This window comes from Triturus cristatus, chromosome 5_2 (assembly GCF_964204655.1).
Source record: "Triturus cristatus chromosome 5_2, aTriCri1.1, whole genome shotgun sequence".
Classification (NCBI taxonomy): Eukaryota; Metazoa; Chordata; class Amphibia; order Caudata; family Salamandridae; genus Triturus; species Triturus cristatus.
In genome coordinates this window covers 20,199,569-20,213,310 of record NC_140588.1, presented here as the reverse complement: position 1 = coordinate 20,213,310, position 13,742 = coordinate 20,199,569, and the positions used below count along the sequence as shown (strand labels likewise).

The 13,742-nt window shown below is 42.9% G+C and overlaps 1 protein-coding gene across 3 annotated transcripts in view; it reads left to right on the top strand.

Moving 5' to 3' along the window:
* CMBL (carboxymethylenebutenolidase homolog) overlaps positions 1 to 13,742 on the top strand; it is a 540,414-nt gene that overhangs the window by 430,279 nt on the left and 96,393 nt on the right. For all 3 annotated transcript variants that reach the window (XR_014962064.1, XM_085606773.1, XM_085606772.1), the window contains one exon: positions 1,411 to 1,502. Coding sequence is in view for 2 of the 3 variants with exons in the window: in XM_085606773.1 (XP_085462899.1) it covers positions 1,411 to 1,502 (92 nt within the window). In the remaining variant the exon portion in view is untranslated. The remainder of the gene's footprint in view (positions 1 to 1,410; positions 1,503 to 13,742) is intronic.

Sequence of the window (13,742 nt, the reverse complement as noted above, 5' to 3'; positions counted from 1 at the left end):
CTGTGCTGGTTCACAAGTCTTGTGCAGTTTGGAAATGTTAGTTTTCGAGTTGAGCTGAAAATGATGGTGCCTTTCTTGAATGCCTTTTGTTGGATGGAATCTTGGTCTTTGTGGTTTAGTATCCTGGCAGTGAGCAGCATTGGTGGTGCCTGGGCATGGTCTCTGGGTCAAGGGCCTGATTAGCTTGTTCACTGATGAAGTAAGAGGATAGTTTTATCCCCAGTATCCAGGATTGAACAAATTATGCAAGAAGTGTTGTGGCTGTGTTCCCTCGGTCCCTTCTGGGAGGCCCCATAGACGTAGCTTGATATGGCAAGTTCTTCCCTCCACATCCTCCACTTGTTCCAAAAGGGGTTTGGTTTACCCACTTCTTACTTTTAGTTCTTGTAGTACATCTTCCAGTTTCTAGATTCACTCAACAGTATTTCGTAAGTGCTGCCTTAGCAGGATCACATCTGATCCTATTTCGGCAATTCATGTTTCAAGTGTTTAGTAAGTGCGCTTAGTTGTTTGAAGCATTGCTACAGTGTCTGTAGTCTGTGGTCCTCTGCAGCTGTTGGTTTCGCTAAGTTATCGATTTTAGATTGCTGCAGTGTCTGGTTTAGTTTCTCTTTCACCATCATATGGTAATGGCCTGCAGTTTATCACACTGGCGATAGGGCCATTAAAGGTATCTCTGCACTGTTACATTTCATAGGAACAAAGTCCTTTGTGGTGGGCCTCAGGGGGTTAGTCTTGGCCACACCTGTACTCTGGGAAGGGAAACCCAACATCTCAAGAAAGTTGTCTCCCTCCGGGTGCTTCCACTTTCACAAAATCTTGGTTGATTAAGTCTTTCAAGACAATTGTGCCTCACGCTTTGCAGTTGTTTTGGCAATCTTCAATGCTTCGCTCCTTCGGCTCTATGTACGGTGTATTTGTTAAGTTTTATAAATAAAATGCAAGGATGTATTTGCTCACATTGTATGTTATTTCTGCTTCTAGTTGTACATCTTAAGCACTGTTTTACCAAAGGTACCGTACAAGGGTATATTCACCAGAGATACAAGCAGAGAAAGTGTGTGGTTGTCATGTAGATCTGTTCTCTCACAGAAATCTCTACCAAATATTTCAATGTGTCTCTTTAGTAATCTTCAAGAAATCAGCCTTTCTTTAAAAAAACATTTTTTAAAAAGCCCTTGTTCGAAATCTGTCCAGAGGTCATATTAAATCACCTTTTTGACGTCATCAGAGGTAATATGCTATTTTCTATGACCTCATGCACAAGACAAAAGGTGTTGTGATATCATTTCTGCTAACCTTGGCATTTTGGTGAACCAATGTCTCTCTCTACTGGATCTGCTGAAAATTGTATTTTGGTAAATTAGAAAAATCTCATTGTAACGTGTTTAGATGTTCTATATTTTTCAGGTATAATCAAAGATTCTGATGATCGATGTGCTTTGAAAAACCCCACATTGTTTATTTTTGGTGAAAATGACAGTGTCATTCCTCTTGACCAAGTAAGTTCATGTTCATTGCCAATTTAACAATTTCACCCTAAATGATTAATATACAGTAATCTTTGTATATGCATTGTAACTGATACTTGTGGGTTGGTGGACTTTTTTCCTTTTGCATTCCATTTTGTCTCACAAATTAAAGATTTCTACTTGGAGTTTGGGAGGATGTCTGGTCTGCTTATTTAGAAGTAATTTGAATTGGGTCGAGGTGAGCACAGGAGAGAGCGATGTGAACCCCTCCCACCTGTGTAGTCATGTTAAGACCCCCAGATCATCACTCCCTTTGCTACTTCAGACAAAGCGAAATAAAGGACATAAAGCAGAGCAGTGAAGTGCAGAGCTTCAGGCAGGTTTGGGGGGAGTCAAGGGCAGATCACAAAGTTGCAGGAGGAAGTAAAATGGGACCCCAACGCATTAACCTTCTTCATCTAAAATTGAGAAGCAGGTTTAGTGAAGTGAAACCCCCAAAAGGGACACACCAGGTAGGAGATGGGCCTGCAAAAACAAAGGTCCCCAACCCCTTGTGCATGGTATGTGAGACAAGGCTGACAATGGGCTTTTAATGTGAACTCCATGAAGGAGAAGGAGCCTGAAACATGGTGGACCTCAGCTAAAAGAAGTTGTTGACCGGTATATATATTGAGGGCAAAGCATTGAGCATGGATAATGTCAAATCAATGAGTTAAAAAAGAACATCGAACTTCTCTGCCCCATAAACTCTTGGAGGAGCTACAAATGACTAACTCATAAAACCTCAGTGTGTAAGCTGCTAGATTCAACTAGATGCCACTGACCTGACACTGAAGGAAGTCTGATGGCATGCAAGACTGTAAACCTGGCGATGGAGAGTGGACCCGAGGGAGCTATGCTCAATATAAATATAGAAGTGCCAGGTTAGAAGGAGAAAGAATAAAGTCACTCATCCTAAATCAGGTCCGACCCGTGGTCTCGCTCAGAGATGAGAGCCTTATCAGGATAAGTCTTGGAGATCCAAACTTATCTCTGGACACACGTTACTTGAAAATTAGAAGTAATGAATGAGGCAAGTTTGCAGACTCAAAGAGCCATTGATAGGTGTGTGATGTATTGTAAGCTAAAGATAACCATGAGGCGACCATCCGCTGAAGCTTAAATGTTCTGAAATCATCAAAACAGGGATGCTTAATGCTACCCTGATCTTCAGTGCCCCACACACCTGCCCCATACGAAAGAATAGCACAGCATTTGGCTTTGTAAACTGTCGAGAGTGCCTTTATTGGTTTCTGACCAAGTTTACAGGCAAAATGGAGGACGGCCTCCACTGGTTGGAAGAAGGCAGCAGCTCTACTAGTCTTCAGCGGTCCCCATGAGAGTTGATTATCAAAGGGGATGCCAAGGTGGGTAAAGGTACGAACAGGGCCAACATTCTTGCTGTTCACTACAAAGGAAACATTATCCTTCTTCCTCCCCCCCCAAAATATTATGTGGATCTTGTTTTGGTTGACCATGAGATCTAGACTGGCCATAAACTCATAAAAACTGTCAAGCAGACATTGTAAGCCATTTGCAGTCCTAGCAATTAGGACTGTATCGTCAGCATACATTAGTGTGGGAATACTCTGAACACAAGGGCAATCAACCCTGAGATTAACTAATTTATACTCCAGGCTGTTTATGTAAATGGAAAACAGAAAAGGACCCAGCCCTGGCGTACGCCCCCAGCCAGGTTGAAAGGTAGTGTGGTTTCCCCACCTGGGCTGTACCTTACGCTGGCGGTCACATCATTGTGCAGATCTCTAAGAAAGTTGACAATACAGAGATCCACCTCCGTATCAATCATAACGTCCCACAATTTGGATCTGCTTACAAAGTCGAAAGCAGCACTCAAATCCATAAAAGACAGATACAACTTGCCACACTTTGCCACCATGTATTTGGCAATTAGCGCATATAGATTTAAGGACTTTTCTACTGTACCAAAGCCGGAATGGAAACCGAATTGAAGATCTAAAAGTATGTTATGATCCTCGGCCCAAAGCTGCAAACGGTCCAACAAAACTCGACCCATAATCTTCGCAGTGGAATTAATCAGGGGGATAGGTCGATAGCAGTGGGGGTCATTTTTCAAGCCCTTTTTTAAGGAATTAGGCAAAGGAGGTCTTACAAGGTGTTGCACCAACAAGGTATTGCTCAGCTTTTCCAAGGCTTCCTCAACCTTGCCTAATCTATCAATGATAGCAACCATAGATGCAGTAAATGAAGATACTTTTTTTTTTTTTTGCATAATTCGCCAGCCAGAGTCACTGAAGAGTCTTGCATGCAGCTCATAATACGAGGGCCGATATCCTGGTTTGGATCTACGTCTGGAGTAGGTGGAGCAGTAGATGGTTCTGAATATAGTTTTTTTCAACTTATCATTCCGGTCCAGTCTCTCTCTTACCCCCTCTGTTGTTTGTGACCTTTGGGTTAGACAAATTAGTTGGGCAAACAGATGGCTAATTATGCTCCATGGTATCACGTCCCTCATTTGTGACAGCAGGCAGAGTGATTGTACCAGTGGAAGGGTCCGACCCAGCAAAGCCCGAGACAGATTGAGGAAAAGCAGCACCGGGGAAGGGTAACCTAGCAGACACATGTGAATCAAGCGGGTCTTGTCTAGTTTCTGAAAGTGGCTGCGGCAAGGAGGTCAAGGAAAAACGCCTCCAGCTCGGTCAATTTCCCTGCTAATAACTCCCACAGCTCTTTGCAAAAAGCCATCTAGTGTAGAGCCAGGAGCAGATTTCCCAGGGGCTGGTGTGGACTTCCGTTTCCCCATAGGCACTCAGTGGTGTAGTGTCCTGCTGGACACGTTCTAGTGTTCAGCTTCCTTTTGTACCCTCTCTGAACACCCACCCATCACAGGCATCACCAGTTAGGTGACCCTGCAAATAAAAGGGGCCGGGCGCACGTGCCCTGGGACAGTTACCAGTACACTAAGCATGCCTCTGTGTGCATTATTTATGTAGCATGTAGGCCTAAGGCCCACAACACTACAATGGCGAGGAGTGGGTCTGACCCCACCGGCCGACTGCCCGGAGTTAAGTCCCGTGACGGTGGCAGCTGGATCGGCGCTGCGGCCGAGTTCAACCCAGGCAAAAGACTAGGTGTGCCGAACAGGGGGAGAGGAAGGAGACAATCCACCTCTAACACCTCTCCGCACCTGCTGGCACCCGCCTACAGAGAGATAGCGTGAAGCGGTGGCTGTGTGAAGAAGTGCATGCAGCGCCAGCCCCATAGGGTGAGACAGGGCTGTCATCTGAAAAGCTGGTAGAGCTGCGATTAAGCTAAGCCCGTGCTGGTGGCAGCAATCTGGAAAGTGGCGAAACACTACATCCAGCAGAGTGGTCTCCGGTGCATGAGCCCCCCTCTACACTGCCAGTCGCTGAGACGCCTGCACACCACTGTATGCCCACTTTGGTGGACTAGAAACAGGACGGTGCGGCAGCCCGGCAAGAGGCGTGCCGACTGCCTGCTGAGGCCCCGCCCGCAGGGGAGAAGCACGTGGATCAGCCCCCAGCTGTTTCCACCCAGACATCCACCCCCCACCTGCAGTGACCTGTATAGAGTGGCTGCAGTGGCCCACATGTACAGTGGAAGCACCGAGCGCCTTGAATGCGGAGGCCTCTGCTGGGGCTAGCATAAAATAAATAAATGGTTATAGCACGCACAGACAAGCAACCGGCAAAAGGCTGCACCGAAGACTTAATTCCAGCAAAACAGCAAGGCTGCATCTGCCCTTCTTACCACCCGCATCGAAATGCCAGCAATGCCCTAGGCTATGAAGACAGAAAGGAAAGTGCACAAGAGCTGTGGTGTCCTTTGGCAGTTGCGGGTACCGCATGCATCTATCTGAGTGAGTAGGCCTTCCTCTTCATGCTGCCAGCTCCCGACGAGCATCGTGTGCCTCCAGGCTGCCTCCTGGTTATTAGGTCGAGCCTGAGCCAGGGCGCAAGCGCTGCTCTGGCGATCTGGGGTAGTTACTGTACGGAGAAGAAGACCCGCCCACATTTGTCATTGGCTTGTGCCTTTGTCCTTCCTAAATGCTGGTGTGTGGTTCCTTCATAGGCTTTTTAGTCCCTCCTTAGTACAGCCATGGCTACTGGCCCCTTTACTTGGTAGTTACACCTATGTGTACTTTTTCTTTTTTCCCCCTCTACGATCACTGGTTCGGCACAGCTCTGGCTTTCAAATGAATGAGGTGCGTCTCATTGTGCCCTGCTTGCCCATTGTTTTTATAAAAATTAACATATTAAATAATAATGGTGGCTGCGCGTCTTGTTTCCTCTGCCACCCGGTCTCAACTTTACAACCGAGCGAGACCGATTGGCGTTGCCAATGCTTTTTTTCTTTAATATGCAGGCCGCTTTGTGAGGTGTGCAGCGTCTTTTCTTTAATGAACACAGTGTGTGCAGTGCTTTTTTTTTTTTAAAGCACAGCTCTCCTGCCGGGCCTCCCATCTCGTCCACCAGCCCAATGCAGGAGGCGCGCTACATGTTTTCTTTAATAAACATGGCGCCCGCCTTTATTTTGTTTTTTTATTCAGCACAACCCTCCTGCAGCCTTGTAAGTACCCTTGAGTTGGCAGCCAGGGATCATGACAGGCACATAGCGACCCAGCCATCGGTAGCAGCCAGGCTTCATTTTACCACCTGCATCCCCACTGACACAGAGACCCACTTGGTAAGTGTAACAAATTAAATTCCGCTGCATTGATTATAAATGTTTACGTTAATGCCCGAGTTTTCATGTAGTGGCAGCTGACTAATTTTTTTTCACTCAACGCTCTGGGCATAGCTCTCATGCGAGGAACGCTTTTACTTCCATTCTTAGTGCATTTAAGGTCGTCTTGACAGTGCACTTGCCCTTGACCTATTGTTTCCAGTTCCATAAAATATATAAATAGGCGGCCCAGCTTTACCGGATCCTTAGTCTTTCTCTCACTTGATGCTATTGGCTGTTTAATGGATCATTCTACCTCCTTTTGGATGCTTGCATTGCAATGTATGAAGGACTATTTCACATCTCAAAAGAGTGCCAATTCATCACATGTTAAATTCTTTATTCTTTGTTTCATAGTTGCTTTTTGTTTAACTTTCTTTCACTGTAAAACATTTTTTTTATTTATATTTCAGTCAGGACTCGAAATGCAAGGCAGACATATTAGATTTGCCAGTGCTTGTTCTTGATAGAATAGATTTTTGCGAGCAACTGAGAAGAAAAACAAGCATTAGAAAACATGGCGACATTAGAGCATATAGAACGTTTTTGTTTTGGAATGCAGTGAGGATAATTCGGGCTGGTGGTCCCCGTGCTGAACCACCAATTCCAAATGGCTCCACTCTCCACGTTTTGATGTTCAGGTGTGTAAACGCCTATGAGGAAAGCTACCAGTCATGTCTCAGGTTTTACAGGCTGGTGAAATTGAAAGGCGGAAGTGTTGCAGCAGAGTGACTCTAATGTCAGGCTCTTAGAGAGGCTGACAATACTAGATGCGTCCACACAGGCAAGGTGAGTGAAAGAAGGAAAGATGGAGATTAGCACTCCCTCCCCCCAGACCCTGAACTCTGCCCTTGGCATTCACAGTCCAGTTAAAGGTGAGCAGAAGTGATCCAGCGGCGTACCAACAACAGATACTCTACTACCATATACTCACCTGCGCCCATAAACACAGTTTAAGTAGACCGCTGGACTGGTTTATAAGTTTTCTTCACAATGTTTAGGATTAGTCTAGATACCTTTACAAACCCTTCTCAGATCAACAAGTTCTTTCCTATGGTCGATGGACCATTAGTTGATCTAATTGATGGTGATAATGAACATAATACTAGCTTTTCTATACCTTAAAGTAAAATAACCACAGACTCGGAAAACATTTAAATCTTCATCTAAATTAAATGCATGTGAACCACTTCAAAAGTACAGCACTGTCACCATCATTCATTAGGAGAGAAAATTCAATTGATTAATCATCAAAACGCATACTTTGGACTAATACAATGACAAATGCTCAGAAAGGGACAGGACGGAGAGAAAAAGACATCTGCAAATACACAAAATTATAATTACTAAGAATGGTGTGAAGACCAACCCCCTGGCCAAAGGGCTGGTAAGGGTCCCCCGGGATAGTTCAGGCGACAAAGACTTCAGGACAGGATTCAGGACAGGATAGTTGACCTCTCTAGAACCAACGGTTGCGCCACACCCCTCTCTGACACTCTTCCTCCTCAAGATTCTTCAGCGATCTTCTGATCTAACCCAATTAAATTAGGATAGAAAATTCTGCTTCAGGCTCTGCACTCGATTCTTCATCAACATCTCATAGCATCTCTCCCAGCATCAGCATCACTCGCTACACCGACAGCATCTCCGTCTCATCATCTCTCGAGCTCTTGTGCTAACTAACTAACTAAAGTTATCTTAATTATACCTTCCGTTCTTCATGTTCAACCCACTAAAGTTTCAATATCGTAAAAATACAAAATCTAATTGGTCAGGCAAGGGGGGATGATCATCACACCATGCTTACATGCCATTTAATTCAGTCAAACCATTGTTCGCAAACCCATCCCCTTAATTTTTATTCAACATTTTATTTCACACCCGCATTCATGTTTCATTTGTAACATTTTTAGTAACAGTATGAATACGCGTCCACATTATTGAACTTTTCACCATCCGTTCCCAGGCTAAGATACTTAGCGACCTTGGCTTCTGTTCAACGTCCATGTCATCATACCGGGTTCACTTCAGTAGACATGCGCAGTTGTCACATGACTCCGCTTATTTCAGTTATACATGGGAGGCCCAAATGCGCACTGGTGATAAAGTCAGAAAGACAAATATTAGTTTCACAAATAAAGTGGTCGCACTGTATACCACCCATCTCTACTCTGTTCCCTTTTACTTATTAATGCTTCCCCCGCATAAGCATTAGTAAAACAGCTTGTTTTCTTTTCAGCAAAGCAGATGCCATGCACGCGAGTCTTTAAGACTCCATTTTAGTGCTTTCTGCTCATGCGCAAGAATTTCCCTCCAAGCATTAGCTCGTCATACTACGTAGATGTAGTTGACGCATGCGCAATAATGATTCCCCGTTTAAAGCGGTTTTAGTCCTTCGCTCAGGTTATTCACGTTATTAAACACATAAGCAAGCTTCACTAACCCGCATGTTTGTGTGGTGCGCATTAGTTTTACACAAACCATCTTTAGTAATTTGTTAGTGAGTTAAAGGAGCGGATCGCTTCCGAGCAAGTCTCTTTTCTACAAGTCCTTGCTCCATCAGTCCCCTCTCTGATGGTATTTTTGAGCCATCACAAAATTACCCATTCCTAATCAGATGCCAACTTTCAGTATTTCTCATTTTCATTCTCCTCTTTTGCCTTCTCATCTTCATCTTTGTTTTCTAAATCTTTCATCTTTTTGTATATCTTCCCTTTAATTTCCTTCATCTGTATCTCATCGTATTCCCTCTTTTCTTTCCTTTCCCATTAACTTCATATTTTCTTCCCTTTTCTGTGTTTCTGCAACACTTACACCAAATCATTATTGTTAAAACTATTATCTTTATTCCAACTACTGGAAGAATTATTTGACCTAAAATACTTTTTCCTAAATCAGAAAACCAAGTCCCTTTTGATGAAATACTTTTTGTTAGTCTCTCCCATACACTGTCAACCTCCAGTGGTTTCAAATCTTCATGAAGTTTTGTAATATTCCTAATAAACCCTCTGATTTCCTTACTTTTGTCCGGTATCTAAGTACAACAATGTTGCACTTTCAACATTCTACAGACTCCGCCTTCTTTTCCTAATAAATAATCAAGCGCAAGCCGATTTTGTAAAACCATAGACCTAATTGCAACCATTTCTGTATTTATCATCAAGAAACCCCCAGCAGTATCAGTCGAGAGACGATCAACCACTGTTGACAATTTGCAAATTCTATGTGAATTCAGAATGACCCCCACTGAAGATATCAATGCACCAAATATATCACCTACCATTTCTGAAAAACTAGCTCTCTTTCTTCGTGTTAGTCCATTAGTGTTTTAATTGTTTCCAGTGCTTCTTTTTACATGATAATTTTTTGGAAATACTATCCCAAAGTAGCAGCTTCCGTACCACCGTGCAGGTAACTTATAGTAAGCATTATTCCCACACACGTAGTAAACCCCAGGAAATACTGGATCAGTTCCCCCTTTTAGTCCCCAACCTCCCAAAATTAGGAAGTTATGTTCACATTCACTGGAACCAATAAATACGTTATTATATTCTGTCTTTAATCTATGGAGGCAGGTTTTCCCTTTCTTCACAAAGTCTAGGGACATTGCAGCATGAGCTTTGCCAGCTGTATAAATTCCCTCTTTCTCAGCCCATGGAGGTACATGGGTTTTCTGTTCAGTAGCTTTCCTTCTAAAATCCTGTCTCCTTCCTTCAACTAAATTCAAAAACACTTTCTCTTCTTCATGTAATATACATGTTAAGTTATTCTTGTGTGCCTTTAGTATATCTATTGATTTCATTGTTAGGAAAAATTCACCCATAAACTGTGCATCTTGACTACTAAGTACTGGATTCTTATTCTTTCAAACCGGAAGTTCTGCGAATACTACATGTAAGTTTGAATAATAATACTGAAGTTTTCCGGTATAAAACAGACTTGCTAGTACACTACATGATATACCATATGTTAGAGGTAAATGGATATATGTAACTCCTTCTGACGCTGGTAATTTCATACAAACATAACAATCACTAATCTCCATTGTATCTATATACTGAAATAACAATTTTGTGAAAACAGACGTATCATTATCTAATACTGTGTGATGTAAATCTGTCTCATCTGCTGCTTCTAATTCTACACTATCTCCTTTTATGGTAGCTGTTTTCTCATTAGTAACTGTATCATTCTTCTTATTTGTTATCATGAAATAAGGAACTGCTACTGTTAGAGATAGTCATATTGAGATCACTAACAAAATACTACATATGCAAGCTATACAGCATCTTCGTTTAAAACTTCGTTTTGGTAGCTCAGTGACTTTGTTTTTCGCCATTTTAATCTAAGAAGATTTCTCTTCTTTTTTTTCTACACCTTGAAATTCAGACTCTTGTGTTTTTTAAGGTGGTCTCACTCTTTCATCAATCTGTGTAGCATCTACTTCTTCTTATTCCTTACTCAAATCTAAATTTTCAAATTCTTCTAATATTACATAGGTCCACTCAGGGCCCTTGTATTTGTTATTCAAAATTTTCAATCTTGGGCTTCTTTGAGTGTTTCTCACAATCGACTGTTTAGACTGAGTTTGACTAGTAACTTCATTCATTTGCTCTGTTCTTTCTCTTGTTTTTCTCAGATAGTATCTCAATCTTTTCACTCCACCTGGCCAGTTGTCACCTTTTCTGACCCTTTTAATCTGAACTGCACTTTCACCCTCTTCGTCTTTTTCTAAATTTCTTTTATTTTCAGATTGTCTAGGCATAATACGTTCTTCTTTTTCTGAATCACTCTCTACCTGTTCCTGTTCAGGTCTTATTTCATCCAGCTGAACCTGTTCTTCTTCCTCTATCTGGTCTTGTTCGGGTCTTATTTCAATTTGATTTTCTTCTTCTGTCCAAACTTGTACTTCTTCTCCTAACTGGTTCTGTTCAGGTCTTATTGCAATTTGTTCTTCTGCTGCCTGAACGTGTTCTTTTCCTGTCTGTCCCTGCTCAGGTATTTGACTAGTTCTGTTTGCCTGAGTATGTCCTTCTTTCCCTGTCTGGTCCTGCTCAGGGTTTCGAGTAGCTCTGTTCACTTCTTCCTGAGCGTGTTCTTCTACACCTATCTGATCCTCATTACTTTACTGTCTCTCTAATCTGGTTCTCCTTCTTGTCTGTATAACAACTTCAGGTATGTCAATCACTGGTATCCATTCCCCTTGACTTGTGCTCGGTTGTTCCTCGTCTATCACTTCGGAATCTATCACTCTAGATTCTTCGACTTCACAACCTTCAGCTGTCTCAACTGGTTCAATCAGTTGCTGTTCTTCTCCAGTGGGGCCTGGAACTCTTTTGGTATGGCTTGCATGAATCCAATTGGGTAAACCTGCACACTTCACTGCTATAGTAGTGACCAGTATGACTTGACGTGGTTTATCCCACCTGGGTGCTAAGCACGACTTTCTGGCGTGTTTCTTCACTACCACCCAGTCTCCAGGATTCAAATCATGCGCCTGCGTTGGCTGCCTGGCAACTGCGTCTTCTCCAACCTGGTGAGAGACAGAACGCACTAGGTCAGCCAATCCTTTGCAATAGTCCACTACCAGAACATCAGTTATATTAATCAATTTATGTCCTGGAATAAATGCTTGCCTCATTGCCCTTCCCATGAGTATTTCATGTGGACTCAATCCTGTTCTTCTGTCAGGAATACTTCGGAGTCCCAACAACACAAGGGGCAATGTATCTGGCCATTTCAGTGATCATTGCCCTTCCCATGAGTATTTCATGTGGACTCAATCCTGTTTTTCTGTCAGGAATACTTCGGAGTCCCAACAACACAAGGGGCAATGCATCTGGCCATTTCAGTGATGTGGATGCACACACTTTCCCTAACCTTGACTTGATTGTGCCAATTAATTACTCAACCACTCCAGAAGCCTCTGGGCTGTACGCACAGTGCAGTTTTTGTTCAGTATTGAATGCTTCACAGATTAAACAAATTATTTCGTTATTAAAATGAGGTCCTCTATCTGATTCCAAAGTGACTGGAAAACCAAAACGAGGTATCAACTCCCTCAACAGTAGTTTAGCAACTGTAAGGCTATCATTTCTCCTTGTGGGGTATGCTTCCACCCATTGTGAAAACAAGCACACTATGACAAGGACATACTTCATTCCATTGCTTGGAGGCAATTCTATGAAGTCAAGATGTAATCTCGTGAATGGTCCTTCTGCCTTTCCAATTTTTCCCCAACTGACCACTGTCTTCCTGCCTGGATTTTGCTGCTGACAAATTAAGCATCTTTGTAAAAGGCTCTCTGCGACTACCCTAAACTTTGGATTGTACCAATTCTGTCTGAATAGTCTAATCATTGCATCCCTACCAACATGTGTGTCCCCATGATACATTCTTGCCATTTGAGAGAGTAGGCAGTCTGGCATGACTGATCTGCCATCAATGTATACCCATACATCATCTTCTGTCCTCCTTTCACAGCCTGATTTCATCCAGATTTCTTTTTCATTTGCCTCAACTTCATCCTGCAATTGTCTAACCTCATCCCATGTTTCTAGAGCTGAGAAAAACATAAGTTGGCAGCTGATTTCACTTGTTACAATTTTTCTGTCAAGTGCCATGTTATTTCTTGCACAATATTGAGCAATTTGGTCAGCATATCTGTTACCTGCCGCCACATATTAATTTCCTGACTGGTGAGCAGCACACTTAACCACTGCTATTTCTTTTGGCAATTGTATTGCTTCCAACAATTCTTTCACATTTTTACCATTTCTGATAGGAGATCCTGAAGAAGTCAGAAATCCTCTCTGCATCCAGAGTTGGCCAAAGTCGTGCACAACCCCGAAACCATATTGACTATCAGTAAATATGGTTATTCTCCAATTTTTCCCAATGTTGCATGCCTTTGTTAAGGCCCCCAATTCAGCTACTTGTACAGACTTGACTCCCGGTAAATAGGATGCTTCAATAACCCCCGAGACTTTACATACATCGTACGCTGCACTGAGTCCTCCTTCCTTGGTTCTCAGGCATGAGCCATCTATAAATAGTTCATGATCTGGCTCTTTCAGGGGCTCTTCTTTTATATTGGGACGGGGCTTGGTACACATCTCAGTCACATCCAAACAATCATGATCCACTTCATCTTCCACTTCTGCACAACGTGGGTCTGGCAATAATGTGGCAGGATTCATCATTGTACATCTTATTACTGTCACATTTTCTGCTCCCATAATCACTCTTTCATATTTAGTCATCCGACTAGGGGTAAGGTGCTGTGTTCGAGTTCTTGTTAAAAGAATCTCAACTGAATGTGGGACATAAACTTTGACTGGACGCGCTTGTAATCTTGCCTGATCTTTGGGGAAGACTCTGCTGCCCTCAGGACTTGCGGCTGCAGTGGGGAGTGCTTTGGTTTCTGTGTTTACCCAAGGACGTGAATCATTTCGGGAACAGGCTACCTAGATATCTGGTCCCAGTGAGTAACCGATTTGATAT